This window comes from Nycticebus coucang, chromosome 8 (assembly GCF_027406575.1).
Source record: "Nycticebus coucang isolate mNycCou1 chromosome 8, mNycCou1.pri, whole genome shotgun sequence".
Taxonomy (NCBI): Eukaryota; Metazoa; Chordata; class Mammalia; order Primates; family Lorisidae; genus Nycticebus; species Nycticebus coucang.
This window is the reverse complement of record NC_069787.1, coordinates 97,153,732-97,181,465: the sequence shown is the minus strand read 5'-3', so window position 1 is coordinate 97,181,465 and position 27,734 is coordinate 97,153,732. Positions and strand designations below refer to the sequence as shown.

The 27,734-nt window shown below is 40.8% G+C and overlaps 1 protein-coding gene across 1 annotated transcript; it reads right to left on the bottom strand.

The window, feature by feature from the left end:
- Positions 1–5,931: 5,931 nt before the first annotated feature.
- Positions 5,932–8,935, bottom strand: LOC128591406 (IQ domain-containing protein F5-like). The gene is made up of 3 exons (XM_053598845.1): positions 8,705–8,935; positions 7,752–7,865; positions 5,932–6,363 (listed from the first exon to the last, which is right to left on the bottom strand). The coding sequence occupies exons 1-3, from the start codon at positions 8,933–8,935 to the stop codon at positions 5,932–5,934; spliced, it is 777 nt and encodes a 258-aa protein (XP_053454820.1).
- Between the last annotated feature and the right edge of the window lie 18,799 nt (positions 8,936–27,734).

Below are 27,734 nucleotides of genomic sequence, written 5' to 3'. Positions count from 1 at the left end.
AGTGGAGTGTCATGCCAGCCCTAGGTCACCTACGCCTGAACTCACATGGGAAAGAGAAATCTACTTCCCATTTGGTGAAACCATTGTTACTTTGGTTGTGCCATCATTCACAGCCTCCTAATCCTGATACAGGAACACTCTATTCCAGTGATTCTTAAAGGGGGAGACTCCAGAATAGTAGCCACAGCACCACATGGAAACTTGTTGAAAATGTACATGCTGGGACTCTCATACACTGAATCAGAAGTGGGACCCAGCTTTAACAAGCCTTCCATGTGATTGTGGTGTGTACTGAAATTTGAGAAGTGCTGCTCCTGCCATTTTTCTCTTAGTTCTATACCCACAGTGGAATCTCTCCATGGGGAGACTGCCCACTTTCTTTAGGAGACAGAGCCCACAGATTATCCTGGAAGAGAAGGCTGGTACAGGTAAGCTTTGCATATGTGGACTGGAAGACAAGATAAGGTTCTGACCAGTTCATTTACTTCCAGGGCTATTGTTTCATGAATGGCTGATGAATGTTCATGGCACCCTCCTGCTGACTTATTGAAGTAGGCAAATTATAAAATTCCAAATTTGGCTGATAGATGACCATCCATGTTCTACCCTCTGGCCATTCTGATTCCAGATGATCAGCTAATTTATCCATTAGTCCATAGCACTTTTGCTTTTCAGTACACTGCACTGAATTACAAGAATGTTTTAGTCTTCTGTTAGTATTACATGAGATAAAATTCCACATTTATTTTCAAGAATTTCCTAGGCACACCTTTCATCAAGTTTCTCATTCAAAACTAATTTTTCAAAAATTCTTCCTCAAAAATTGCCTACATAAACTTAAACTTAAAAAAATGTTTATTGATCTGTTGATGTGTCCTACTTTTTCTTTTCTGTCTTGGCAAACTGACAAGTGAAATTGGGGGTTTACTGCTCAGAAGACTAAGTGTTGCCATTTTTAGCCCTAGCACTAGTTCAGGCATGGCTGTGTTAAAAGTCAAAATTACAACAACTTTAGTGTAAAGATCTAACTGACTTTTACTTGTGATTCTAGAATTGGGTACCACCTCATTCTATAAAATAGAAGAGTACTATGGTGAGCTCAGCAGAGGTTTGACTTCAGAGGCAGAAAAGGCCTGAAAAAAGTAGAAACAGTGAACAGAGAAAATTGGTCATTTTAAAGTTACTTTTCTTATGGGATTAAAACAGAGGAGACTTATGTTTGCTCAGGTAAACTGGGTCACTTCTGATTGGTTGCTGTGAGATTTCAGTTTTCTTTTTGAAAATTGGCCCAATTCAGCATTTAGTTTGATTATGTGGCACTAATATGGATGACTCCATTCTGGCTTGGTCTGCTGTGTTGGGGTCTAGGGCAGCAGGTTAGTTAAAACAATACCCCCCCCCATAAATGTTATTTAACAATTTCCTTCCTTTTGTTCAGGCTGTCACCTAGTTCAGAGTGTTATCATCAGGTAGAGCATCAACACTATTCTCAGTCATTATTTTGGGTCTTAATCTCAACGCATTATTCATAGGTTCCAGTATCTCTATCTCTGTGTGTTTTTTAAAGTTTTCATTATACCAGCTATAGAATGACCATTCAGCATCTAAGAGATGGCTGCATGTGGACATTTAGGATCTTTGAGAAGATATAGTGTGCAAGAGTACTACTATTATGATTATCAGGAAGATTAATACCAAAAACTTGGAGTATGCTCCCTTATCCAGGATCCCCATGAACCAAACTAATTGAATAAAGAACAAGTCAGACTAAAACCCTACTCATTTTAACCAAACAGCCTGCTCTTTAGTATTTTTTACAACTGAATTTACTTATCAATGTGCTATAAGAACCATTAGCAACTATATAGCCTTCTTCTATATTCTATATTCTGGTATTCTAGAATATAACAATTCCATATTCTAGTATCCCATGACTTGGTTATATTAGAATAGGGAGTGAGAACAAGTGAGTCTAGAAGTCTGACCTTGTACCATTAACACAGGCTGAACCAACGATTATGTTAGAGATGCTGCTAATGTTAGCCACTGGGTGGACTAAAAGGTTCACTTAGATCATGTAAAGATATGAGTTTGACATGAGAAATCCAACCTTCTGTTGGAAGTTGCAGAAGCTACTGATTGTGAAATTCTAATTACAGCATCATCCTGTCAAGTGAAAGGAGACATAAGTAAGGGAAACATCAAGAGTAGAGTCTCATTATGGTAGGTAGTCTTGTTCTGAATTCTTGGAAAGAGCTGTCTACAGCGTGAAGTCATCAACTTCCCATTCTGCTTTGCAGTTTGAATGCATCCGTTTATAACATTAGCTGTTTCAGTGAACTCTCTGAGGGGCCCATATACCAGGCATGAAGATTGTTCCTTGAAACGTACATGAGTTTTCCAGCTTCAGCTTACAGGTCTTTATGAATAGAGCTATTCTTGTCCTTAGTTAGAGACTCATAGCCAGATACTGGAAGAAACTAAAATAATTTTGGTCCAATGAAGGTAAATTTTAAAAACTTCAAAAACAATGAATAAGCCTTCAATGTAATGGCAGGTGTGCTATGGTTTTCTTCTGTAATATAATTTTTCTTTGTATAGTCATACTTATTTTTACCAAAGATAATCAGGTTTAAACTACTTTGTGTGCAAAATAAGTTTAGTCTTGTCAAATTCGACTTGATTATTTATGTAAGTATATGAAGAATTACTGGTCAACCATGCAGGCTCTGCTCTCTCTCTTACATTTGCTTTGCTGGAACTTTTCTTAAGGAATCTCAGACTGGACTTTTAAAAGTCTCTCTAGGCTGGAAAACCACACCAATGCAGACTTCATTTTGTTAGTAGTAACTGTAGATTTGGGTGAATTCCTCCCTCATTGAGGTCCCCAATGAGAGGGTCAAATGTACTGACCCACCCAGGAAGAATGGAGTGCATGTCCTACTCAGGAAATAATGAATGTACCAATCCCTGCTCCTCTGAACCTTTGAATCCCCATCCACCATAACCCACGTGTAGAATTGCTTTCTGATTTCACCCCAACTGCATCCAGATGGAATATGGTATATCTTCAAGTTATCAGAAACTTGTACTTGCAACAATCTTCTTGAAGATGAAATGCTTTAGGATTCTAGTTGCTTGCAAAAGCTTTCAGAAAACTTAAAAAGGCCATGGTTAAAAATCTGATTAGAGTTCATTATAATGCAACTGACAAAGACACTTTGTTATTTCTGATGGGGTGGAAAAAGCTCAATAGCCGATCTTGAGAGGATGAGAGAATAATTTCTTTTGAATAAAATTAGAATATAAAAATATAGACAAAGAGAGGAGAGGAAGTAAGAGCAGGAAAAAGAATTGAGAAAGAGGGAAAGAGTATAGGAAAAGAGAGAAAAAAAGAGAGCAGGGGGATGGTGAGGCATTCCAAAGAAAGAAAAGGAAGAATGCCTGCAGTTGAGGTCAAGCAGTTGCGGAATTTAAGGGGGACAAATTAAGGTAATTGCAGCCAAATGTACAAGGTATTGTGAATGTGAATGCTGTGTCTGTTTTTCCTCCAGCAAGACTGAAGACATATTAGGAACATGTTTGTCTGGGACACTCAGGAACAACCTGGGGCTAAGGGAACAAATTCTGAAAGACAGCTGATGAAATGTAAAGAGAAAGAATTTATATTTCCTTTTAGTAGGCTGGGCTCCTTAGTGGCTTGTGAAAACAGAAATCCACAGGAAGGGAGCCTGGGGCTAGCATGAGAAAGAGAAAGAAAGCAGGCAGAGAAAGAGAGAGAGAGAGAGAGAGATATTAATTTAATCCTTACTGACAAACTATGAGTTAATAATTTTTCTGTCATTTCACTGTAAAGACTGACCATCCTTACAATTTCCATGGAATACAATATTGTAACATATAACCAGAATTATGACTAATAGTATATAAGGGCATTTTAGATTTTAGATTTCTAAGAATTTCATAAATTTCCAGAGAACTCATATCATCCAATATTACTTGAAAGATTTAGCATCATGTTATTTGACGATACATCCTCTATAATGGAACATATCAATAGTCCTAACTAGTTTAATATCTCTCTTTTACAAATCCTGTGGGACATTTCTGATGCCCTCTGAAACCTCCCAAAGGTCAAAAGACTTAATTTAGAATGTGATTTTGGGAGGTTTGTAAAAAATGTCAAAGGATTGAAAGGATATGTTCAAACAGGATCACTGGTCAATATGAAACAAAGAAAAATAGAAAAGTTACATAGTTGTAAAAAAATTAGCTCTTTTAATATTGAGAAGATTCCATTTACTTAAGTAATCAAAAGATGTAATAAAAGATAACATAAAGCACTAGAAATTATCTTTATAAAACATACAATCTTTTGAGTGGTGCCTGTGGCTCGAAGGGTTAGGGCGCTGGCCCCATATGCCACAGGTGGCAGGTTCAAACCCATCCCCGGCCAAAAACTGCTAAAAAAAAAACCATACAATCTTTTTTTCCTCCATAGACAGATCACTCAAAATGGTAAAAACCTTTACAATCTTATATGGATACTTGAAGAAAATTTTATCATTTTAACAGAGAGGATTGAATTCCAGTTTCACCTCATTGTACTATTGATACTGAAGCTAACATTAAATTTTATAAATAAATCCATCCACTCTTAGCCAGCTTGACATTTGAAATTCCTTTTATAAAATTTCTTTTTCATAAACTTTGTACAGCTTTCTTATATCTGAAAGGTGTTGTTGTAGGAAGATGAGAGGCCCAGTGGAAAGAATGAACCCCCAAACCCTGTGTTTAAAAGAGGAAGGGCTTTATTTCAGCCAGTGGAGCGATGGCACAGAAGAATTCAAAATGGCCTTGTGAAAGATTCCGGACCCAAGGATAAAATCATTCCGAGACACGAGACCAGAGGAAAACGGAGATCCAATTCATGTGATTGAAGTGGCTTTTACTCCACCTAGAGTGCAGGTGGGGTGAGATTCCTGACTAGGGAGAAATCCACACATGGGCTATGGCAGACAGGAATTTAAAAGGTTAGAGCCGCCAGGATTGGTGGCATTCCTATTTCCTGGGAGGGACATGAGTGTGACCCTTCCTGAGTGGGGCAAGTTTATTTGGGCAGGTACCTGATTCTATCACTGGGCTCTCCCACTGGCTCAGTCTTCTCCTTTTTATCTCCAAAAAGGAGAAGTCAAAAGTTCCAGCCCACGGGTACCTTTCTCATTGGTCAGAATCAAGCTGGAGAAACTGGCTACGGCTTTTACAGAACCACCAGCTTTTACATAAGCAAAAGCAAGCATTAGTTTCCAGGTCCCAGGAAGTTAAGTTTCTACAAATTCCTAAGAGCTGAGTCACCACGGGGAGGACCTCATAGGTAAACTGGTGTGCAGTGGGCACTCCACCTGGAGGAGCCAACCCCAGGAAAGTGGCAGCAAGTGCAAAGTTCTGAGACAGGACTGTGCTTGGGGTATTTGCTGAACAGTAGAGTCACCAGGGAGGACACTGAGAAGGTGAGATGGCCACGACCCAGCCAGGCAGGGTTATGTGACCATAGGGAGGACCTTGAACTTGTTCTAAATTTAGTGGGAAGACTCTGCATTATGAGCAAAGAATGGTGCAGCCCTCCATATTGCACAACCACAGGGGGTGCCATTTATATGGACCAGAACATGGACTAGTTCCCCTGCAGATGGCCACCTTGGCAACCCTCCCACCTGTGGCAGATATTGCCAATTGCAGGTCCTGGCCGCCAGCCTTGCACTGTCAGATCCTTCTCCCCACAGAACCTCAGACAGCACTGGCTGATTCCTCAGAGCTGACTAATGAGATGCCAGGTATCTGCCCTCATTTTCCCTGACCTGTTGTTGAGACAAAGACCCTCTGAATCTTATCTAACAGAGATCAGGTGACAAGTAGTTGGAGCAGACCTGGTCAGTTCTTTATTGGGAAGGGGATGCAGTCTTTAATCTGACAAATCTGTGATCCCAGGAAGATGTTAAGCTCAAGGTTCATCTTTCTTGTTGTGAGCTCATAGCTACCATGGAAAAAGCCACGGGAATGACAACTATGCCAGCGCCAATAGACCTGGATGATGCGGACAGCGTTGAGCAAGCGACAGTAACGCTGCCGGACGCGCCACATGCGGACCCAGGACTGCAGCCTGACAGCTGCCCATATTTGCCTTGCGTAGGTCTCCAGTGCTGCCCGGCGCCTCTTGTACAGCAGCTTTATCAACATCCGCCTCCACCATTGCTGAATAATCCAAACTCTGAGGGCTGCGTGCAGCAGCGTGCGGCGCACCAGCATGCCCCGCCACCAGGCCTGGATCTTTATTGCTGCCTTTACTTTGTCAGGGGGCGTCTTCTTTTAGGGGAGGAGAAGTTGCAAGAAAAGAAAGGACATTCAGTACACTTTCCTCTCATACCTCAGGCCCAGCGTGTGAGAGGAAGGGATTCTATCAATGGTGGCTTCTTCCTGTAAACTTCAGGAGCACTGGGAAGGGCACAGCTGGATGTAGGAGACCAGGTAGGTTTCCCACACCTGCCACCTGCAGGTTAATGGACATGGATTCCTCACATTGACCTCTGAGTCTCAATGTCCCCATCTGCAAAATGGTGTACACCTGTCCTAGCTCCCTTATCTGGTTTTTCTCGAATCTGGTTGGCCAGTCTAGAGCAAGAACACTGTGATTTATATGGGTCAAAGGGTTACCTACCATATTGCATCTGGCCCTGACTACCTACCTGGAAATCATGACCCTTCCCTCAGACTCCTCCCATCAGCTTTAGAAGTGGAGTCTTTGCTTGCCCTGCCCTCTCACCCCCGGCTCCAGCTCAAATCCACAACCTGTCGTCCCCCTGTCATGTTGTAGTATGCACAGTTTCCACCTTCTACACAGTGGGGGGTCTTTCTCATCTATGTCTCAGTATTTCCCATTTTAAAAGTTTTTCTTTTAATTCTTTTTTTTGGTGTGTGTGGGGTGGGGAGACAATCTCATTGTTGCCCAGCTAGAGTGTTATGGCATCATAGCTCCCAGCAACCTCAAACTCCTGGGCTCAAGTGATCCTCCTGCTTCAGCCTTCCAAGAAGCTGGAACCATAGGTGCCTTCTGCAACCCTTGGCTAATTTTTCTATTTTTTAGGAGAGATGGGGTCTTGCTCTTGCCCGGGCTCATCTTGAACTCCTGAACTCAGGTGATTGTCTCACTTCAGCCTCCCAGAGTGTTAGGATTACAGGTGTGAGCTACCAGGCCTGGTGAACAATTCTTTGAAACTTCAGTTAATATACACCTGCACACATGTGCACACACATATGCTCCAACACGATTCTAAACTTGGGTGTTTCTTTACTTGGGCATGCATTTGCCAACACAGCCCACACCATGCCATTCTCCAACTGTGCATGACGTGGTTCCCACTTTTCAGGTTTCTTTTCCTACAATCAAGTCTCCCTGGCTTAGTCACCTTTCTCTGGCTGATAAGGAAATGGGAGATGATAGCCTAGCATGAATTTTTCTCTGTTCATTGCACCTGAGAATAGCCCTGAGACATTCTTGATTTATGAAGGTGTCCCTGAGTAATAATTAACAGCACCACTTTCACTAACCAAAGTGTCCTGTTCTGGGCAATAAATTCCATGAACATCCCATGTTATGAGCCACAGAGAACATGACCATCACTGCAGGGTGACATGGGTCAGACATATTGCAGGTCAGAGGTCTCTCCTGACCTTGACAGCCTGCCTTGACCTACCTCTGGTTTTGGTGGGGGAGGTTTTGGCTTTTTTACTGACTTTTCCTTCTTCGTTATCCACACTGTGGTTTCATTCACATCTTCGATTACAATTTCACAAACTTGACCATCCTTCTGTAATCAGAAGTTAAGGGGAGAGACGTGGGTAGGTTGTTCTTTGTATAACTCTGTGCCAACGCCACTACATCTTTAGCCTCCTGATTTTCCCAGAGACCTAAGACATAGGGCTGGCATCCTGATTAACTGTGAGAATCCACATTCCCCTTCCTGCAACTTTGGGTGTCCTGGCTGTCTCTTACACAACATCGAATTCCCATGACTTGGAGGTAGATGGTTCAACTCCTTAGGTCTGCAGTCCCTTAAATTGCCCATGGTTAGGGGCTAGATGACTCCATCATGCTCAGGTCTACTCCAGCCACAACTGTGGCAGGAAGAGTAAATGAGAGGAGAGGATGATGATGTCATAAGAGCACCTATGACTCAGGCATGAGGATGGCTTCCAATAGCTGAGTTCTTTTTAGTGAAAATAAGGAACACTTGTTCATTTTTTTTTCCTGTAGAAATGTCCAAAATTTGGCTACAAAAGCAAGGTGCTGGAAATACTGAAATTGGCACAACGGTGTATATTCAATTGACTCTCTGGAAGTTGACCACACAAGGGACTATAACAAACTGATCAACATACAGAGGTAGTCAACATACCTACAAGGAACTAGGTCTGCTGTACTGATACTTACATGTACTTTACCTTCTTGTGCAGCTTTTATTAGAGACTATCATACAAAATCATACATAATTAAAACAGTAAAATCATACATGCAGTATCATACAAAATCAACACATTCACTGTTTTCTCATGGTTTAATCATTCTTCCTGAGAAAAAGAGTCAACCTAGGTCTGTTTCTTATCCTTATTACAAATGTAAGTGGAAAGCACTGTCAGCACTGGCTACACCACTCAGCATACCTGGGCATTTTTCCATAGCAAATGCTTTCAACTGCATTATCAGACACCTGATATCCTCTGCTTTTGGAGTTCCTGATATTTCTGTGTCATCCTCACTTGCTTCTTCCACTTCATCAGTTGCTTCATGTACTCTTAGGCTGGTCTGTACTTTGATGAATATCACTTGGAAAATTGCTTCTGGGTCGGGGCCATTACAGGTTGCCACCTCATCAGCCATTGCAACGAAACCTTCAACATCTACCCCTTTGAATTCTGCCACGGGAAATGGATAGTCTGATGGGGCCAAAACATCATGCCCTTGGGTTGTGACAAATCCAACTTTCTTGAAACACTTCTGTATTGTTTCTGGCTGAATTTTATTCCAAACAGAACTGATCCAGAGGACAGCATCCAGAGCATTAACTGAGGTAGGAGATGCAGCTGCATCACAAGCAGACCCCCACAGATTTGTGTTTTAGTAATGATCCACTGCAGGAGCTTGGCTCAGTAGTGCATTTTATTTTTTTAATAAATATATATATATTTTTATTAAATTATAACTATGTACATAAATGCATTTATGGGGTACAATGTGATGATTTGATATACAATTTGGAATGCTTACATTAAACATTTATACTCTACTCTTGTTATTATTATTATTTTGGAGTTTTTGGCTGGGGCTGGGTTTGAACCTGCCACCTCCAGCATATGGGGCTGGCGCCCTACTCCTTTGAGCCACAGGCACTGCCCCATTTATACTCTACTCATTGTACACATTAGATGAGGTCCTACCAAATACCCTCCCTCCTCCTGGCTTCCTTCCTCTTCTTCCTCTCTCCCTCCTCTTCTTCCTTTTTTCTGGACTCTAGTTGTGTTTTATCATTCACATGAAAGTGTAGGTAATTATATATTGGTTTCATAATAGTATTGAGTACATTGGATACTTTTCCTCCATTCTTGAGATCTTTACTAAGAAGAATATGTTCCAGCTCCATCCAGGTAAACATAAAAGATGTAAAGTCTCCATCTTTTTTATGGCCGCATAGTATTCCATGGTATACATATACCACAATTTGTTAATCTATCCATGGGTTCATGGTCACTTGTGCTGTTTCCGTGACTTGGCAATTATGAATTGGGCAACAATAAACATTCTGGTGCAAATACCTTTGTTGTAAAATGATTTTTGGTCATCTGGATATATACTTAGTAGAATAATTGCAGGATCGAATGGCAGGTCTACTTTTAGTTCCTTGAGTATTCTCCAAACTTCTATCCAAAAAGGATGTATCAGTTTGCATTCCCACCAGCAGTGCAGAAGTGTTCCCTTCTCTCCACATCCATGCCAATATCTGTAGTTTGGGAATTATGTGATGTGGGCTAATCTTACTGGAGTTAGATGATATCTCAAAGTGGTTTTGATTTGAATTTTTCTGATGATTAAAGATGATGAGCATTTTTTCATGTGTTTGTAGGCAATGTGTGTAGGAGATCAAGCACCAGGCTTATAGAAGCGGCCACTGGTTCTTGAGGAAGGTGCTGGGAATGGGACAATCTCTGAGTCAGCATGGAGATGTTTTGCTGCCTGGAGACAAGGCCCCAAGCAACTGCATGTGTTAATGAGTTAAGATCAGTTGCTCATTATTAAGCAGGTGTTATACATTGGACATTTGTGGTGCAGCAGGGTGGGAGTCGAGCCCAGGGAGAAAAAGCACATAGCGATCATTAAGCACATGGCTCCAGTACATGGGCCCCACACACATGTTGTATAATGCTTCAATAAAAGGCCACAACAGAGGTTACTCGGGGCTCTCCCTGCACCTATGGGAAACCCATCTCTTTCAGGCATTTGTACCTTCAATTTGTGTTCCCAGTTGTTTTTATTTGTGCAGTGATGGGGTGCCCACAGCGGGCACCGACACATGTGCCTATCTTCTTCAGAGTAGCTTCTGTTGACGTCTCTTGCCCATAAAGAAATGGAGCTATTTGTTCTTTTCTTATTAATTAGTTTGAGTTCTCTGTGGATTCTAGTTATCAAACCTTTGTCAAAAACATAACCTGCAAATATCTTCTCCTGTTCTGAAGGCTGTCTGCTTGCTTTATTTACTGTGTTCTTGGCTGTGCAGAAGCTTTTTAGTTTGATCAGATCCCAGTAATATATTTTTGGTGTTGCTTCAATTGCCTGGGTGGTCCTGCTCATAAAATATTCTCCCAGGCCAATTTCTTCAAGCATTTTCCTTGCACTCTTTTCTGGTATTTTTATAGTTTCATGTCTTAAGTTTAAATCTTTTGTCTCATGAGAATCAATTTTTGTTAATGGTGAAAGGTGAGGCTCCAGTTTCAATTTTCTACAGGCTGCCAGCCAGTTCATCCAGCACCATTTGTTAAATAGGGAATCCTTCCCCCAATTAATGCTTTTGATAGGCTTATCAAAGATCAAATAATGATAAGTGGCTGGGTTCATTCCTTGGTTCTGTATTTTGTTCCATATATCTACCTCTCTATTTTTGTGCCAGTACCATGCTGTTTTGATCACTATAGATTTATAGTATAGCCTAAAGTCTGGTAACGTGATACCTTCTGATTTGCTTTTATTTATGAGTAATGTATTGACTATTCAAGTTTTTTTCTGATTCCATATAAAACAAAGTACTACTTTTTAAAGATCTTTAAAGTATGACAAGGTGCTTTAATAGGGATTGCATTAAATCTGTAGATTGCTTTGGCTAGTATGGACATTTTAGCAATGTTGATTCTTCCCAGCCAATAACATGGCATGTTTTCTATTTTTTAACATCTGCCATTTCTTTTCTCAGAGTTTCATAATTCTCTTTATAGAGATCTTTCATGTTCTTTGTTAGGTAGATTCCCAGATAGTCCATCTTCTTTGACACTACTGTAAAAGGAATAGAGTCCTTGACTATATTTTCAGTTTGACTATTGTTGGTATATATAAATACTACTGATTTATAAATATTGATTTTCTATCCTGAGATGCTGCTGTATTCCTTGATCACTTCTAAGAGTTTTGTAGTTGAGTCCCTGGGGTTTTCCAGGTATAAGATCATATCATCTGCGAAGAGTGAGAGTTTGATCTCCTCTGACCCCATTTGGATACCCTTGATCATCTTCTCTTGCCTGATTGTGATGGCTAAGACTTCCATTACCACGTTGAATAGCAGTGGAGACATTGGGCATCCTTGCCTAGTTCCAGATCTGAGTGGAAATGTTTCTAATTTTACTCCGTTCAATATTATATTGACTGAGGGTTTGCTGTAGATGACCTCTATCAGTTTCAGAAATGACCCATCTAAGCCTCTTTTCCTAAGTGTTCTGAAGATGAAAGAATACTGGATATTATCAAAAGCTTTTTCTGCATAATTTGAGAGAATTATATGGTCTTTGTTTTTTATTTTATTTATGTGATGTATTGTATTTATAGATTTAAGTATGTTCAACCGACCTTGTAGCTCTGGGATAAAACCAACTTGATCATGGTGTATAATTTTTTTGATGTGTTGTTGAATTCTGTTTGCTATGATCTTATTGAATATTTTTGCATGAAAATTCATTAATGATATTGGTCTATAGTTTTCTTTCTTTATTGGATCCTTTCCCGGTTTGGGTATCAGGGTGATATTTGCTTTATAGAATGTGTGGGGAAGTATTCCTTCTTTTTCTATGCTTTGGAAAAGGTTATGTAATATATATACTAGTTCCTCTTTAAAAGTTTGGTAGAATTCTGATGTGAAGCCAATTGGTCCTGGACTTCTCTTTTTGGGGAAATTTCATATAGTTGATGCCATTTCAGTACTTGAAATAGATGCATTCAAAATTTCTAATTCTTCTCATCACTTCTTGGCCCTTTGGCTAAGATTAAGTGCAAAATTTTGAATTGTTTCTGGCTGAGTCTAGGAAGGTGGTATTGGTCCAGGTATTGGTCCATTTCTTCCAAATTTTCATATTTCTGAGAATAGAGTTTTTATAGTAATCATTGAGAATTTTTTAAATTTCTGAGGTGTCAGTTGTTATTTTCCCTTTATTGTTTCTGATTGATGTTATTGGGGATTTTACTTTTCTATTTCTGGTTAGGTTAGCCAAAGGTTTATTAATTTTGTTAATCTTAAAAAAAAAAAACTTTTTGATTTGTTGATCTTCTGAATGATTCTTTTGTTTTTAATTTCATTTAATTCTGCTCTAATTTTGGTTATTTCTTTTTTTCTACTGGGCTTGGGGTTGGAATGTTCTTCCTTTTCCAGATGCTTGAGATGACCATTAAGTTTTGACTTCCTCTCTTTCTGTTCTCTTGAGGAGGCTTGCAATGCTATAAATTTCCCTCTTAGGACTGCCTTTGCAGTATCCCACAGGTTTAATTTGTGTCTTCATTGTCATTTTGTTCCAAAAATTTTGTAATTTCCTTCTTAATCTCATCTTTGACCCAGCTATCATTCAGCACGAGGTTATTTAGTTTCCATGACTTTGTTTGAATATGAAAATTCCTGTTATTTTTGAGTTCAACTTTTATTCCATGGTGGTCTGAGAAAATACAAGGAATAATTTCTTTCTTTCTTTCTTTCTTTTTTTTTTTAGAGACAGAGTCTTAGTTGGTCACCCTTGGTAGAGTGCTGTGGTGTCACAGCTCACAGCAACCTCCAAAAGAAACCCTCTAGTAATTTTTTTTTTTTTTGCAGTTTTTGGGCAGGGCTGGGTTTGAACCTGCCACCTCTGGCATATGGGGCCAGTGCCCTACTCCTTTGAGCCACAGGAGCCACCCGGAATAATTTCTATTCTTTTAAATTTGCTCAGGTTAGACTTGTGACCTAAGATGTGATCAATTTTGAAGGATGTTCCATGGACTGATGAGAAGAATGTGTATTCAGTTTTATTAGGATGAAATGTTCTGTAGATGTTTGTTAAGTCCATTTGTTCTAGGGTCAAGTTTAAGCCTATTATTTCTTTGTTTACTTTTTCTTGGAGGATCTATCCAAAACTGCCAAATGGGTGTTAAAATCTCCAACTATTATAGTTTAGGAAGATATAAAATTGTTCATATTTGTTAGGGTTTACTTTATAAATTGAGGAACATTCTGGTAGGGTGCAAAAATGTTAATTATCGAAATCTCTTCATGTTGAGTGTTTCTTTTGCCAAATATGTAGTGTCCAATCTTATCTTTTCTTAACTTTGTTGGTTTAAAACCAATTTTATCTGCAAATAAAATTGCAACCCCTGCTTTTTTATGATTTCCATTTGCCTGTATTATAAATGTCCATCCCTTCAGCCTGAGTTTTTTTTTTTTAATTCTTTAAGGCAGCGGTTCTCAACCTGTGGGTCACGACCCACAGGAACTGTATTAAAGGGCTACGGCATTTGGAAGGTTGAGAACCAGTGCTTTAAGGTAAGATGAGACTGTTGTGCGCAACTGATATCTGGCCTGAGTTTTTGTATCCAGTCAGCCAACCTGTGTCTCTTTAGAGGACAATTTAAGCCATTCACATTAATTGAGAGAACTGATAAACATGGTAATGTTTTGGGTGTCATGTTTTTCAAATATCCAGTGTATATTGTAAACCTTTCACCAATGTGGAAATAAGGTTTTATTCAAAACTTTCTGGGTGAGTACTGTTTTGATCATTATGGAGGATGGTTCTGAGATATTCTGGAGAGGCTAGTTTAGTTATGGCAAATTTCTTCAACATGTGTAAGTCAGTAAAGTATTTGATTTCTTCATTACAAATGAAACTCAGTTTAGCTGGATCCAGGATCCTGGGCTGAAAGTTGTTTTGTTTTAGGAGATTGAAAGTTGATGACCATCCTCTTCTGGCTTGAAAAGTTTTGGCTGAGAGATCTGCAGTCATTCTAATATTTTTCCACTTGTAGGTTATACTTTTCATATGTTTGGCTGCTTGCAGAATTTTTTCCTTCATATTAACTTTGACAAAGTTAATTACAACGTGTCTAGAAGATCCTTTATTTGGATTGAGTCTTTTGGGGGTTCTAAAACTATCTACCATCTGAATTTCTGTATCTCTTGCAATGTTTGGGAAATTCTCCTCCATAATATCTTGGAGTAGAGTATCTGTGCCTTTAGGACCATCCTCTTCTCTTTCAGGAATTCCTATAAGACAAATGTTTGATCTTTTGGAGTGGTCCCACAAGTCCCTGAGGGAATGATCAGTTCTTTCTCTCCATCTCTCTACCTCTTTGAGCCATTGAGAGCATTCAAAAGCTTTGTCTTCAATTTCAGAGATCCTTTCTTCTGTCTGTTCCACTCTATTACTGAGGAATTTTACTATATTTTAGAGTTCCTTGAATAACTTTTTCATTTCCTTGAGCTCTGCTATCTCTTTTCTCATTGTGTCCATATCCTTGGTGATTTTGTCTTTGAATTCATTGATTTCCTGAGACAACTTTTGCACAACTCTTTGGATTTCTGTTTCCATCTCTTCCTCCATTCTATTCATTTTATTAGCCATCTATATTCTGAATTCTATTTCTGACATTTTAGCCATTTGTTTATGAATGGCATCTTCTGTTGTGTCTCCTTTGTCATTCCTTGGGGGAGTTGATCTACTCTGATTATTTACGTTGCCAGAGTTTTTCTGCTGGTTCTGCCCCATGATTATTTTCCACTGTTTAGCTAGTAAAGCTGGTAGGGTGAGATTGGATTGAGGGCTCCAGGAATTGTAGTTAACCAGCCCTTCACCAAAGAGCTGGGACTGGTGATTGTGGCTTTTCCCCTATAGCTGTACAAAGTACCCTTTCAGTCCTTTTGCCAGAGACTCTGAGGACCTGATTGGTGTGATAGAAATAGCTGGCTCTGTCTTGTTTTCAGCCAGCATCTATCCAATTCTAATGAGGTAGTGGATCTGACATCTCACTTGGGGAGAGATACAAGGAACTGAGGCATCCCACCTCCACCAGCAACAACTGGAAGAGCAGAGTCCTTCTCCAACACAACTATGGCTCAGCTTTGGAGGGTCCCTTGGGTGGCCAGCCCCTGTTAGGAATTACAAACCAATTGTCCCAGGCAGCATGATCACTGCTTAACTGGGAGTGTTCAAAAGGTCTCCAGCAACCTGACAGCAGGGATCCACAGGCAGTTCTGTCTAGTAAACCCAAGAGGCTGGAGTGTAGCTCCCTCTGGTGCTCAATGGAGTCAAGAGGGCCCACCCAGCCAAAAAGTCAGTCCAGGGGTGCCTACGCCTCTTTCCCTACCTCACACCACAGACACTCCCCGCCACCTGTAATCCTGTGGGGCTGTGGCTCTCTTCCCTCCAAAGAGCAAAGGTGCCAGGGATATATGTACCTGCCAGAGCCAAAAGGGATTCAGTGCCTCCTCAGCTGCTGCACCCTGCCATGAGTAGGCAACCTGGATGGCTGAAGCCTGGTTCCCTCCAGTGCTCAACAGAAACAGGGGAGTGTTCCACCAGAGTCTGTCCAGAGCTGGCAGTTACCTTCGTGGTGTGTATTTCTCTTCCACAGAGTCTGTGTCTCTGCCCCAGCCACATTCCACCTCTGGCACCCCTGTGTAACCAAGGCCTGGCTCCCTCGGTGGTCCACAGAATCACATAAGTGTTTCTCCAAAATCTGACCCAGGTGGGAGCACCACCATAGCCACCATGCAGACCCCCCCCGCCCTGTCCCTCAACTTCCACTTGAGTCACAGTTTCAATGCAGTTGCACTGCAGTCCACAAAATGCCCAGCCCTCACAAGGAATTGCCAGGCACGCCTAGCTCTAGGCTTCCAGACTGCCAGGTGAGGGGGGAAGGGTGGACTGGGAGTTCAGAATTGTGGGGAAAATATTTGTTTAACTTTGTGCTTGGCAAGAGAATGCCTAGGCTCATGGGTGGGACCTTTTTGGAGAAGGAATTCTGCCATTCAGCAGCTCTCTAAAGTGGGGTAAAATAAGAGGTCTTCTGCTCACTGCTCACTTGTAGAGAGCACACAGCAAGCCACTCTCTTGGGGGAGGGGGTCTCTCATCCTCTTGGCAATGGGTTCTGCACCTGTAGTTTGTTTCCTTGGAGTTGCAGCTTGCCTCAGCAGGGATGATATGCATTCATCAATCTTCTTTTTTAGCCCCACTTACTCTTGACCTTCAGCCTCCTTGAGTTCATTCTGTCCATTATCTCTCCCTCTAGATGAGAGCCTCTGTCACAAGCTGGCTCCAGTTTGCCATCTTGCCTCTGTGTGTCTCAGTAGTGCATTTTAAATGTTTTGATGATGCCGAAGTCAAGAGGTTCGATTTTTGAGGTTGTGTCTGGAGATAGAAATTTCATTGTCACATCTGTGAGATCACTCACTTGCAGGTGGCCAGGACAGTTGTCTACTATTAATAGAATAGATCATTTCTCCTTCTTCATTTGTCAGTCTATACCCCTTATCCACCCCACAACTAGGAAATTCCAGCTTCTCTCCACTTCCTGACTGCTGGAACTATGTCTGCAAAGAACTCTGCTTTCATGCGCCTAGCAGTGATCGCTGCCTGCCACATGTGGCTCTGCAGCTGTTTAAGGGCAGTGGTCTTTTAGTCCAGAGACATCTGCCAACACACGTTGTCTACCACAGCCTGGATCGTCTGCTGCAGGTCATCCACTCCATGCTCAGACACTGCAGGGATAGGAACAGCCCCATCCAGGTGGGCATCTTCTTCAGCTTGTTTCCTCAAAAGACTGACATCCTGTTGGCACTCCTCTTCTTCCCAATGTGTCTGCAAATACTCTAATGTTTTCTTTGATGTAAGGAAATAAAATGTCCTTCATGAAAGCAATCAGGGTTGTGGTACCTTTGATATCTAACAAAATCTCTGTTAGATATCACAGTGACTTCCGTGGGCACTGAAAACTCGACAATTTCCCCACCATAGGCTAATAAGGGCAGCGCCAGCTGTGCCCCCAGTTATGGTCCTGGGATTCCGACAGCCCAGCAGAATCTCGGAGCTGGTGGCCGCGTGCTTCTGGGAGCCCAAGGGGAGATGTCACCTGTGCACACCTGGAACTAGAGGAGGCAGCCACCCGGGAAACCTCTGAGTAATTAATTTAACTACAGTAGAACCTCCATGCTTGATCACATCCCTATGTTGACCACCTCCTTATGGTTGACCTAATTTTCATAACCGGATGGATACCACATGTATATATCAGTACAGTAGGCCTCGTTCCTTATGTTGACCACCTCTGTATGTTGACTAGTTTGTTACAGTCCCTTGGGTGGTCAACTTACAGGGTTTGTACTGTATTTAATTTTAAAATACCCTTATGTGGAGTCTTGGGAGCCCTTTCATAAGGATGGAATTCTGTAAGTTGTAACCATCTGTATATATGTTATTTTACATTTGCTGTTAACATCTGGAGTATATCATTATTTGTCACCTTGCCCTAAATCAGGCAAGAACTTTAGCCCAGTTCGTTTCCCTTCAGATGTCCCTAGATTTTTTTTTCTTTTTTCTTTTCTTATTAAATCATAGGTGTGTACATTGATATAATCATGGGGCATCATTCATTAGCTTCACAGACCCTTTACCAAGTTTCACATATACCCTTGTAAGATGCACCGCTGGTGTAATCCCACCAATCCCCTTCCCTCTACCCACTTCCCCCCTCCCTCCCCTCCCTTTCCCCCTTCCCCCTATTCTTAGGTTGTAACTGGGTTACAGCTTTCATGTGAAAACCCTAAATTAGTTTCATAGTAGGGCTGAGTACATTGGGTACTTTTTCTTCCATTCTTGAGATACTTTACTAAGAAGAATATGTTCCAGCTCCATCCATGTAAACATGAAAGAGGTAAAGTCTCCATCTTTCTTTAAGGTTGCATAATATTCTATAGTGTACATATACCACAATTTATTAATCCATTCATGGATCGATGGGCACTTGAGCTTCTTCCATGACTTAGCAATTATGAATTGAGCTGCAATAAACATTCTGGTACAAATATCTTTGTTATGATGTGATTTTTGGTCTTCTGGGTATATGCCCAGTAGAGGGATTACAGGATTGAATGGCAGATCTATTTTTAGATCTCTAAGTGTTCTCCATATCTCTTTCCAAAACGAATGTATTAATTTGCATTCCCACCAGCAGTGCAAAAGTGTTCCCTTTTCTCCACATTTGCGCCAACATCTCTGGTCTTGGGATTTTGTGATATAGGCTAGTCTCACTGGAGTTAGATGGTATCTCAAAGTAGTTTTGATTTGCATTTCTCTGATGATTAAAGATGATGAGCATTTTTTCATATGTCTGAAGGCCATGCGCCTGTCTTCTTCAGAGAAGTTTATCTTCAAATCCCTTGCCCAGCCTGCGATGGGATCCCTTCTTCTATTCTTGCTAATGCATTTGAGTTCTCTGTGGATTCTGGTTATTATACGTTTGTCAGAGACATAACCTGCAAATATCTTCTCCCATTCTGAGGGCTGCTTGCTTAATTTATGTACTGTGTTCTTGGCTGTGCAGAAGCTTTTTAGTTTCATCAAGTCGCAGTAGTGTATTTTTGAAGCTGCTTCAATTGCCGGGGGGGGTCCTCCTCATAAAATACTCACCCAAACCGATTTCTTCAAGGGTTTTCCCTACACTCTCCTCTAGTATTTTTATAGTTTCATGTCTTAAGTTTAAATCTTTGATCCAGTGAGAGTCTATCTTAGTTAATGGTGAAAGGTGTGGGTCCACGTTCAGTCTTCTACAGGTTGCCAGCCAGTTCACCCAGCACCATTTGTTAAATAGGGAATGTTTTCCCCACTGAATGTTTTTAATTGGCTTGTCAAAGATTAAATAATGGTAAGTAGCTGGATTCATCTCTTGGTTCTCTATTCTGTTCCAGACATCTACTTCTCTGTTTTTGTGCCAATACCATGCTGTTTTGATCACTATCGATTTGTAGTATAGTCTGAGGTCTGGTAGCGTAATTCCTCCTGCTTTGTTTTTATTTCTGAGTAATGTCTTGGCTATTCGAGATTTTTTCTGATTCGATATAAAACGAAGTATTGTTTTTTCAAGATCTTTAAAGTATGACAGTGGAGCTTTAATAGGGATTGCATTGAAATTATATATTGCTTTGGGTAGTATAGACATTTTAACAATGTTGATTCTTCCCAGCCATGAGCATGGTATGTTTTTCCATTTGTTAATATTTTCAGCTATTTCTTTTCTTAGAGTTTCATAGTTCTCTTTGTAGAGATCTTTCACGTCCTTTGTTAGATAAATTCCCAAATATTTCATCTTCTTTGGCACTACTGTGAATGGGATAGAGTCCTTAACTGTTTTTTCAACTTGACTGTTGTTGGTGTATATAAAGGCTACCGATTTATGAATGTTGATTTTGTAATCTGAGACGCTGCTGTATTCCTTGATCAGTTCTAAGAGTTTTGTAGTAGAGTCCCTAGTGTTTTCCAGATATACTATCATATCATCCATGAAGAGCGAAAGTTTGATCTCTTCTGACCCTATATGGATACCCTTGATCACCTTTTCTTCCCTAATTGCAGTGGCTAAAACTTCCATTACAATGTTAAAAAGCAATGGAGACAATGGGCAGCCTTGTCTGGTTCCTGATCTAGTGGAAATGATTCCAATTTAACTGCATTCAATCTGATATTGGCTGTGGGTTTGCTGTAGATGGTCTCGATCAGTTTAAGAAATGTCCCTTGTATACCGATTTTCTTAAGTGTTCTGATCATGAAGCGATGCTGGATATTGTCAAAAGCTTTTTCTGCATCGACTGAGAGAATCATATGGTCTTTGTTTTTTAATTTGTTTATGTGCTGGATTACATTTATAGATTTACGTATATTGAACCAGCCTTGAGACCCTGGGATAAAACCGACTTGGTCATGATGTATAATTTGTTTGATGTGTTGCTGGATTTTGTTTGTTAGGATCTTGTTGAATATTTTTGCATCTATATTCATTAGTGATATCGGTCTATAATTTTCTTTTCTTGTTGGGTCTTTTCCTGGTTTGGGGATCAGGGTGATGTTTGCTTCATAGAACATGTTGGGTAGTCTTCCTTCTTTTTCTACATTTTGGAACAGGTTGAGTAATATAGGTACTAATTCCTCTTTAAAGGTTTGGTAGAATTCAGACGTGAAACCATCTGGTCCCGGGCTTTTCTTTTTAGGGAGGTTTTGTATGTTTGATGCTATTTCCGAACTTGATATGGGCCTGTTCAACATTTCCACTTGATTCTGGCTAAGTCTTGGAAGGTGACATGCTTCCAAGTATTGGTCAATTTCCTTCAGATTTTCATATTTCTGAGAATAAAGTTTCTTGTAATATTCATTAAGGATTTTTTTGATTTCTGAGGAGTCTGTTGTTATTTCATCTTTGTTGTTTCTGATTGATGAGATTAGAGATTTTACTCTTTTTTTTCCTGATTAGGTCGGCCAAAGGTTTATCTTTTTTATTGACCTTTTCAAAAAACCAGCTTTTTGATTTATTGATCTGTTGTATTATTCTTTTGTTTTCAATTTCATTTAATTCTGCTCTAATTTTGGTTATTTCTTTTCTTCTATTGGGTTTAGGGTTGGAATGTTCTTCCTTTTCCAGTTGCTTGATATGACCCATTAAGTTGTTAACTTCCTCTCTTTCCATTCTCTTGAGGAAGGCTTGCAGTGCTATAAATTTCCCTCTTAGAACTGCCTTTGTGGTGTCCCAGAGGTTCTGATAGTTCGTGTCTTCATTGTTGTTTTGTTCCAAAAAATTGGCGATTTCTTTCTTAATCTCATCTCTGACCCAGCTATCATTCAGCATAAGGTTATTTAACTTCCATGTTTTTGTATGAGTATGCAGATTCCTGTTGTTACTCAGCTCAAGTTTTATTCCACGGTGGTCTGAGAAGATGCATGGAATAATTTCTATTCCTTTAAATTTACTGAGGTTAGACTTGTGACCTAAGATGTGATCGATTTTGGAGTAAGTTCTGTGGGCTGATGAGAAGTATGTGTATTCCGTTTTGTTGGGATGAAATGTTCTGTAGATGTCTGCTAAATTCAAATGTTGGATGGTTAGGTTTAAATCTAAGATTTCTTTGTTCAGCTTCTTGTTGGAGGATCGATCCAACACTGCCAAAGGAGTGTTGAAATCTCCAACTGTTATGGAGCTGGAGGAAATCAAGTTGCTCATGTCTGTTAGAGTTTCTCTTATAAATTGAGGTGCATTCTAGTTGGGTGCATAGATATTAATAATTGAGATCTCATCATATTGAGTATTACCCTTAACAAATATGAAGTGACCATTCTTGTCCTTCCTTACTTTTGTTGGTTTAAAGCCTATTGTATCTGAAAATAAAATTGCAACATCTGCTTTTTTCTGATTACTATTTGCCTGAAATATGGACGACCATCCTTTCACCCTGAGTCTGTATTTGTCTTTTAAGTTAAGATGTGACTCTTGTATGCAACAAATATCTGGCCTGAGTTTTTGTATTCAATCAGCTAACCTATGCCTCTTTAGAGGACAGTTTAAGCCGTTCACATTAATGGAGAATATTGACAAGTCTGGTGAAGTTTTGGGTATTGAGTTTTTCAAAAGTCCAGTGGGCATTTTTAATCCTTTCACCAGTGTGGAAATTGGAGTTTGATCCGAAGTTGTGAGTGAGTTTACTTTTGTGGTATTGGATTGGGTTGGTCATTATGGAGGATAGGTCTGAGGATATCCTCAAGAGCTGGTTTGGTTATGGCAAATTTCTTCAACATACGAATGTCATTAAAGTATTTAATTTCTCCATCATAAATGAAACTCAGTTTAGCTGGATACAAGATCTGGGGTTGAAAGTTATTTTGCTTTAGGAGATTAAAAGTCGGTGACCACCCTCTTCTGGCTTGAAAAGTTTCAGCAGAGAAATCTACAGTCATTCTAATATTCTTCCCTTTGAAGGTAATAGTTTTCTTTCTCCTGGCAGCTTTGAGGATTTTCTCCTTCATATTAACCTTAGTGAAGTTAATTAGGATATGCCTGGGGGAATGTCTTATTGGGATTGAGTCATGCTGAGGTTCTGAAGCTGTCCGCTATCTGAATTTCAGAATCTCTAGGCATGTCTGGAAAATTCTCTTTCATAATTTCATGCCGAAGAGCCTCTGTGCCCAGCGAGGCCACTTCATCTGTTTCTGGAACTCCAATGATTCGGATATTCACCTTCTTCAAATTATCCCAGAGCTCTCTGAGAGAATGATCCATTTTTGCTCTCCATTTCTCTTCCTCTTTGAGAGTTTGGGAGCGTCAGAAATTTCTTCAATGTCAGAAATTCTTTCTTCTGCTTGCTCCATTCTGTTGCTGAGGGATTCTACTCTATTTTTCATATCTTTGAGGACTGCAAATTCTTGCTTCAGTGTGTCTAAGTCTTTGGCGGTTTTGTCTTTAAATTTGTTAAATTCTTGAGACAACTTTTGAATTTCTCCTCAAACCTTCCTACCACCATGCACCCAGGGCACCACCTGATTTATCCTCAGGCGATTGGTTCAGTTCAAAAAGGTCCAAATCAATTGTCTCAGTCTGCACCTGTCTCAGGTGAGAGAGTTTAAGAGGTCTCTGGGAACTGGATCACAGGGGTCTGGTGACTACTCTGGTGTGGCTTGCTCCAGTGCTGTGTGGAGTCAGGAGGAGCCACTCAGCCAACAGATCAGTCTGGGAAGGTTGCTGCCTCCTTCCCCACCTTGCACACCCAGTCACTTATAGCCCTGCAATTGGCTGACTCAGTTGCCTGTAGTGAATCGGTACTCCAGGAGTTTGCACCTGCCTGAATCACAAGGAAGTTTGCCAGGCCACTGCGCTCTGCCACTCTCCAGCAGGAGGAGGTGAGGCCTGACAACCTCAGGTGCTTGATGAAGGTTGGGGATTTTCACTCAGGTTCAGTTTCGCCCCTGATTAATGTTACTGACAGAACAGAACAGAACAACTCTGCGGTTCCCCTGCAGAAGAGAAGCTGAATTGAGTTCCAAATCAGCTTGTCTTTGCTCTTGTATTGTCTATAGGCTGACGATCCCCTGAGGGCCAGGTGCGACTTAGGTTTAGTAAAGCAGACCTCTGGGTGAGCCCTGCCCTGGGAGTTTCCTCTGGTTTACAAGTTGGAGTTGCCTCAGGCAAACTCAGAGTCTCTTGTTGCCCAGGGAGACAGGGGGTGTGGCTTCAGAATATTGGTAGTGAGCCCTATTGTTAGCAAAAAAGGGCTATTGTTTTATGGCTCAGGCAACTGCTGCTCCAGTGTAGCTCCCTTCCGGCCAACTGTCCTCTCTCCATTCCCATGCCCCAGAGTCTGCACCGACTGGCTGCAGCCCAGCACTGTCTACACCCCTCGAGCAATCGCCCAAGAGTCTGAACCCCTGGGGGACAGGCCTCTGGACCTTGGAGCGAGAGTAGAGGGGAGCATGGGAGCACTGAGAGCCTGGGGCTGTGGGCAGAGAACACACACAGCTCTACACAGTTTTATGCCTGGCCGTATTGTCACCCAAAGACAGCTGTCACACTGTGCCTCAGGGAACTGCCACTCTGGTGTGGTCCCCTCTCCACTGACCGGGACTGGCCTCCAGACCTCAGTGAGTGAAGGGGAGCACTGGGAGCTCAGAATTCCAGGTAGAGACTATATACAGTTTATACAGTTTTATGCCTGGCAGGAGGACGCCGTGGCACCCTAGTAGGGGAGGTAGGTCCAGTTTTTAGAGGGTCTCTCCCATGGAGTGTAGTGGGAGGACCTTTGAACTCTGCCCGATTGTTTGTGGGGCGGGGACTCCTGTCCGCTTGGTGATGGATTTTGTACCTTTTGTTTGTATTCTTGTGGTCACAGCTCGCCTCAGCGGGGTTGACGTGCGTTCTACAACCTTCTCTCTTAGTGCAGCTCAAATCCACCAGGTTACTTGCTGAATTTTTGTCCTTTAACTCTCCTTCTGGACGGGAGCCTCTGTGGAAAGCTGGCTTCAGTCAGCCATCTTGTCTCCTCCTTTCATATTTCCCTAGATTGTCAGAGGAGGACTACTCCTACAACAGTTTTGCTCATTATTGTCATCTGGAATTTTATTTCTCAACAGATATTAAATTTTTCATAGCCAAATTTTGTTCAGACTTAAGACTAAATTTTCCTGGCTTCTCTGCTTACTGCAGCTTTTTGAATCTCTTTAAAAACTCTCATCAATGATGGGAAATCCTCTTATCAATGTTTTGGTTGTTCCTTCCCTCTACTCCCTATACTTACTTTCTTAGTATAGAGAGACCAATACTGGAAATTGGTGGGTCTTCCATTTCTCTGCTTTTTTGTGATGCTGTGTTTGGAAGAATTCCTCAATGAGAAGCATCCTGCTCAATAATCTGCACTTTACTATGTCCATCTTGCTCTTTGTTTTATCCATCGGGTCTTAATTTTGACAGCAGTGTTTTCCCTCTCTAATGTTCATAAGTGGCTCTTTTTAACAGTGATTTTTTTTTTTTCTGTCATGAATAGCATACTTCTCCCATCACCTGGGAATATTAAATGTATTTCTTGAAATTGCATTGCCAAGTCTTTCCCTTGGCCATTATGTTTTTGCTGTGGATTTTAGGATACTTCTTCATGCTATTGGTTTCACCCAAAGCTTGGTGATTCTTGGTTGTGTGCTCATCTTTGTTTTTATATTTCCCCTTAGTTTGTCACTGAGTGCCATGTCCCTGACTCCACAGATTTAAAAGGGTGAGCTGTCAGAGTTGGGATGTCAATGGATGGTCTCTTGGGAAGGGACATTCCTGTGCAAGGATGTTACATAAGACCAGGCCAGTCACAGATCTTCACTATAGATAGGCCCTCTTTTACCAGCCACATGGTTATGTAAGTTTCCTTGAGGTTTGGGAGGAAATCTTGAAGCACATTTTACCCAGTAATTGAGACATTTCTTGTACAGATTGCAAATGTGTGTTTTTTTTTAATTAAAATGAGTTTTTTCATGGGCTGCACATCTTTTTCTTTCATTTGCACCCTGAAACATTCAGTGTGAAAGTCATTCAGGCAGCCAGTACAATGCAGATGTTGCAGGGGGAAAGAATCATCATGATCCAGAGCCAAGTGAGGACTTCAAGGCAGGAAGGCTTTGGCATAGTAGGGATGCCCAGCACAGAACCCAGGAAATGGGAAGAGGCGTCCACATAGGACACAAGGTTTTCTCAGAAATGGATATCATATCAAGCAGGACAAGGAGGGCATCCTTGGTGGCAGAGGAAGTCAGAACCTGTACACAATGAAGGTATACTGACATTTTGTGTCAATTCAAGTTGGATGAAGGGGACATTTACAGGGATCAGCAGATCAATGAGGAAAGCCAGAGTACAAGCAGCTGTGAGGAATAAATCCACCTATAAGGGCTATCTGACAGAATGTTAATACTGAGAGGGGAGAAAGGCATCCAGGTGGGAGGACAGCCTAGTGTGGCAATGAAAGGGCCTGAATAGGGCAAGGAAGGGTATCTACATAGAGGGGCACATGATAGGGTATCAAATCTGAGCAGGCTGAATAGGGGGTGTGCATAGGAGTGGGATGGTAGTGCTGATGGCAGATTGGTTACACATAGGAAAGATTGATCAAGTAAAGACTCCATGTTGCACAGTGAGAGTCAGGTCTCTTACTTTCAGAATAGAAATCAGAAGGCCAGGCATGGTAGCTCAGATCAATCCTAACCCTCTGGGGGGCCGAGGTGGGTAGATTGCCTGAGGTCAGGAGTTTGAAACCAGCCTGAGAGAGAGAGACCCTGTCTCTAACAATAGCTAGGCATTGTGATGGGTACCTGCAGTCCCAGCTACTCAGGGGGCTAAGGTGAGAGGATTGCTTGAGCCCAAGAGTTTGAGGTTGCTGTAAGATATAAAGCCACGGCACTCCCCTAAGAGCAACAAAGAGACTCTGTCTCAAAAAAAAAGGTGGGGGGGAGAGGGGTTAACCTAGGTAACCAATGACCAATAGAAAAGGACAATAATCAGTGACCAACAGAAAAGAAAAATAATGCCTGGAGAAACGGAGAGACCAATAAAAGAATTAAAAACAATTTCAAATAGAGAGAAAGAGGGTATTTATACCTTCACTGCCTTTGCATCTCTTTCTCTCTTTTCTCACTCATGAGAAGAACCCATTTCCAACTCTCTCTGGAAGTGCTCTAAACTTTCTCTTTGCTCTTAAACAAAATTTCTCTTTGTTATGCTAAAGCTTGTTCAAGTGACTTTTGCTTTCTATTTCACACTGCCTGTGCTGCTCCAGTTTTACTTTCAGTTTCTACCTACTTTCACTTTTGATTCGTACTTGACATGTTTGAACTTTCTAATTCTGCCAAGTAATCAAACCAAGTCGACTGGGGTTGGAGAACCGGGACCCCTGACTCCCAATATTGACCATCTCTGTATGTTGACCAGGCCTTTGGGTGGACAACTTAACAGAGGTTCTACTGTAGAAAGAGGTTCTACTGTAAATATAATTCAGCATTATAAGAAAGGAATTAACAACATGATCAAGTAGATTTATTACAGGCTGGCTCACCATTCAGACATTAATAGATGTGATCCACCAGGCTAAAAAGGAAAAATCATATGATCAATTGATCCAGAAAAATCATTTGACAAAATTTCACATGCATTAATCATGAAAACTCTCAGAAAAATAGTAATAGAAGGAAACTTCCTCAATTTGATAAAGAGCATATACCAGAAAAAATGTACAGCTAACATTACACTCAATAGTGAAAGACTGAACACCTTCATACTATATTAGGAACAAGGCAAGAATATAAATTCTTTTTGATCTAATTTCACATAGTACTAGACATTATAGTAAATGCAATAAAACAAGGAAAGGAAACAAAAGACATATAGATCATAAAGTAAGAAAGAAAACTATCTTTGCAAATGAGATGATTTTATATGTAGACGATCCTAATGAATCTAAAAAACGGAACAAAAAACCTTCCTGGAACTAATAAGTGAGTTCATAAATGTAATAGGATGCAAAAAAAAAGGGGGGGCGGTTATAGGATGCAAGACAAATAAAAACTGAATTATTATATACTAGAAATTATCACATGATGCTGAAATTATCAACATATA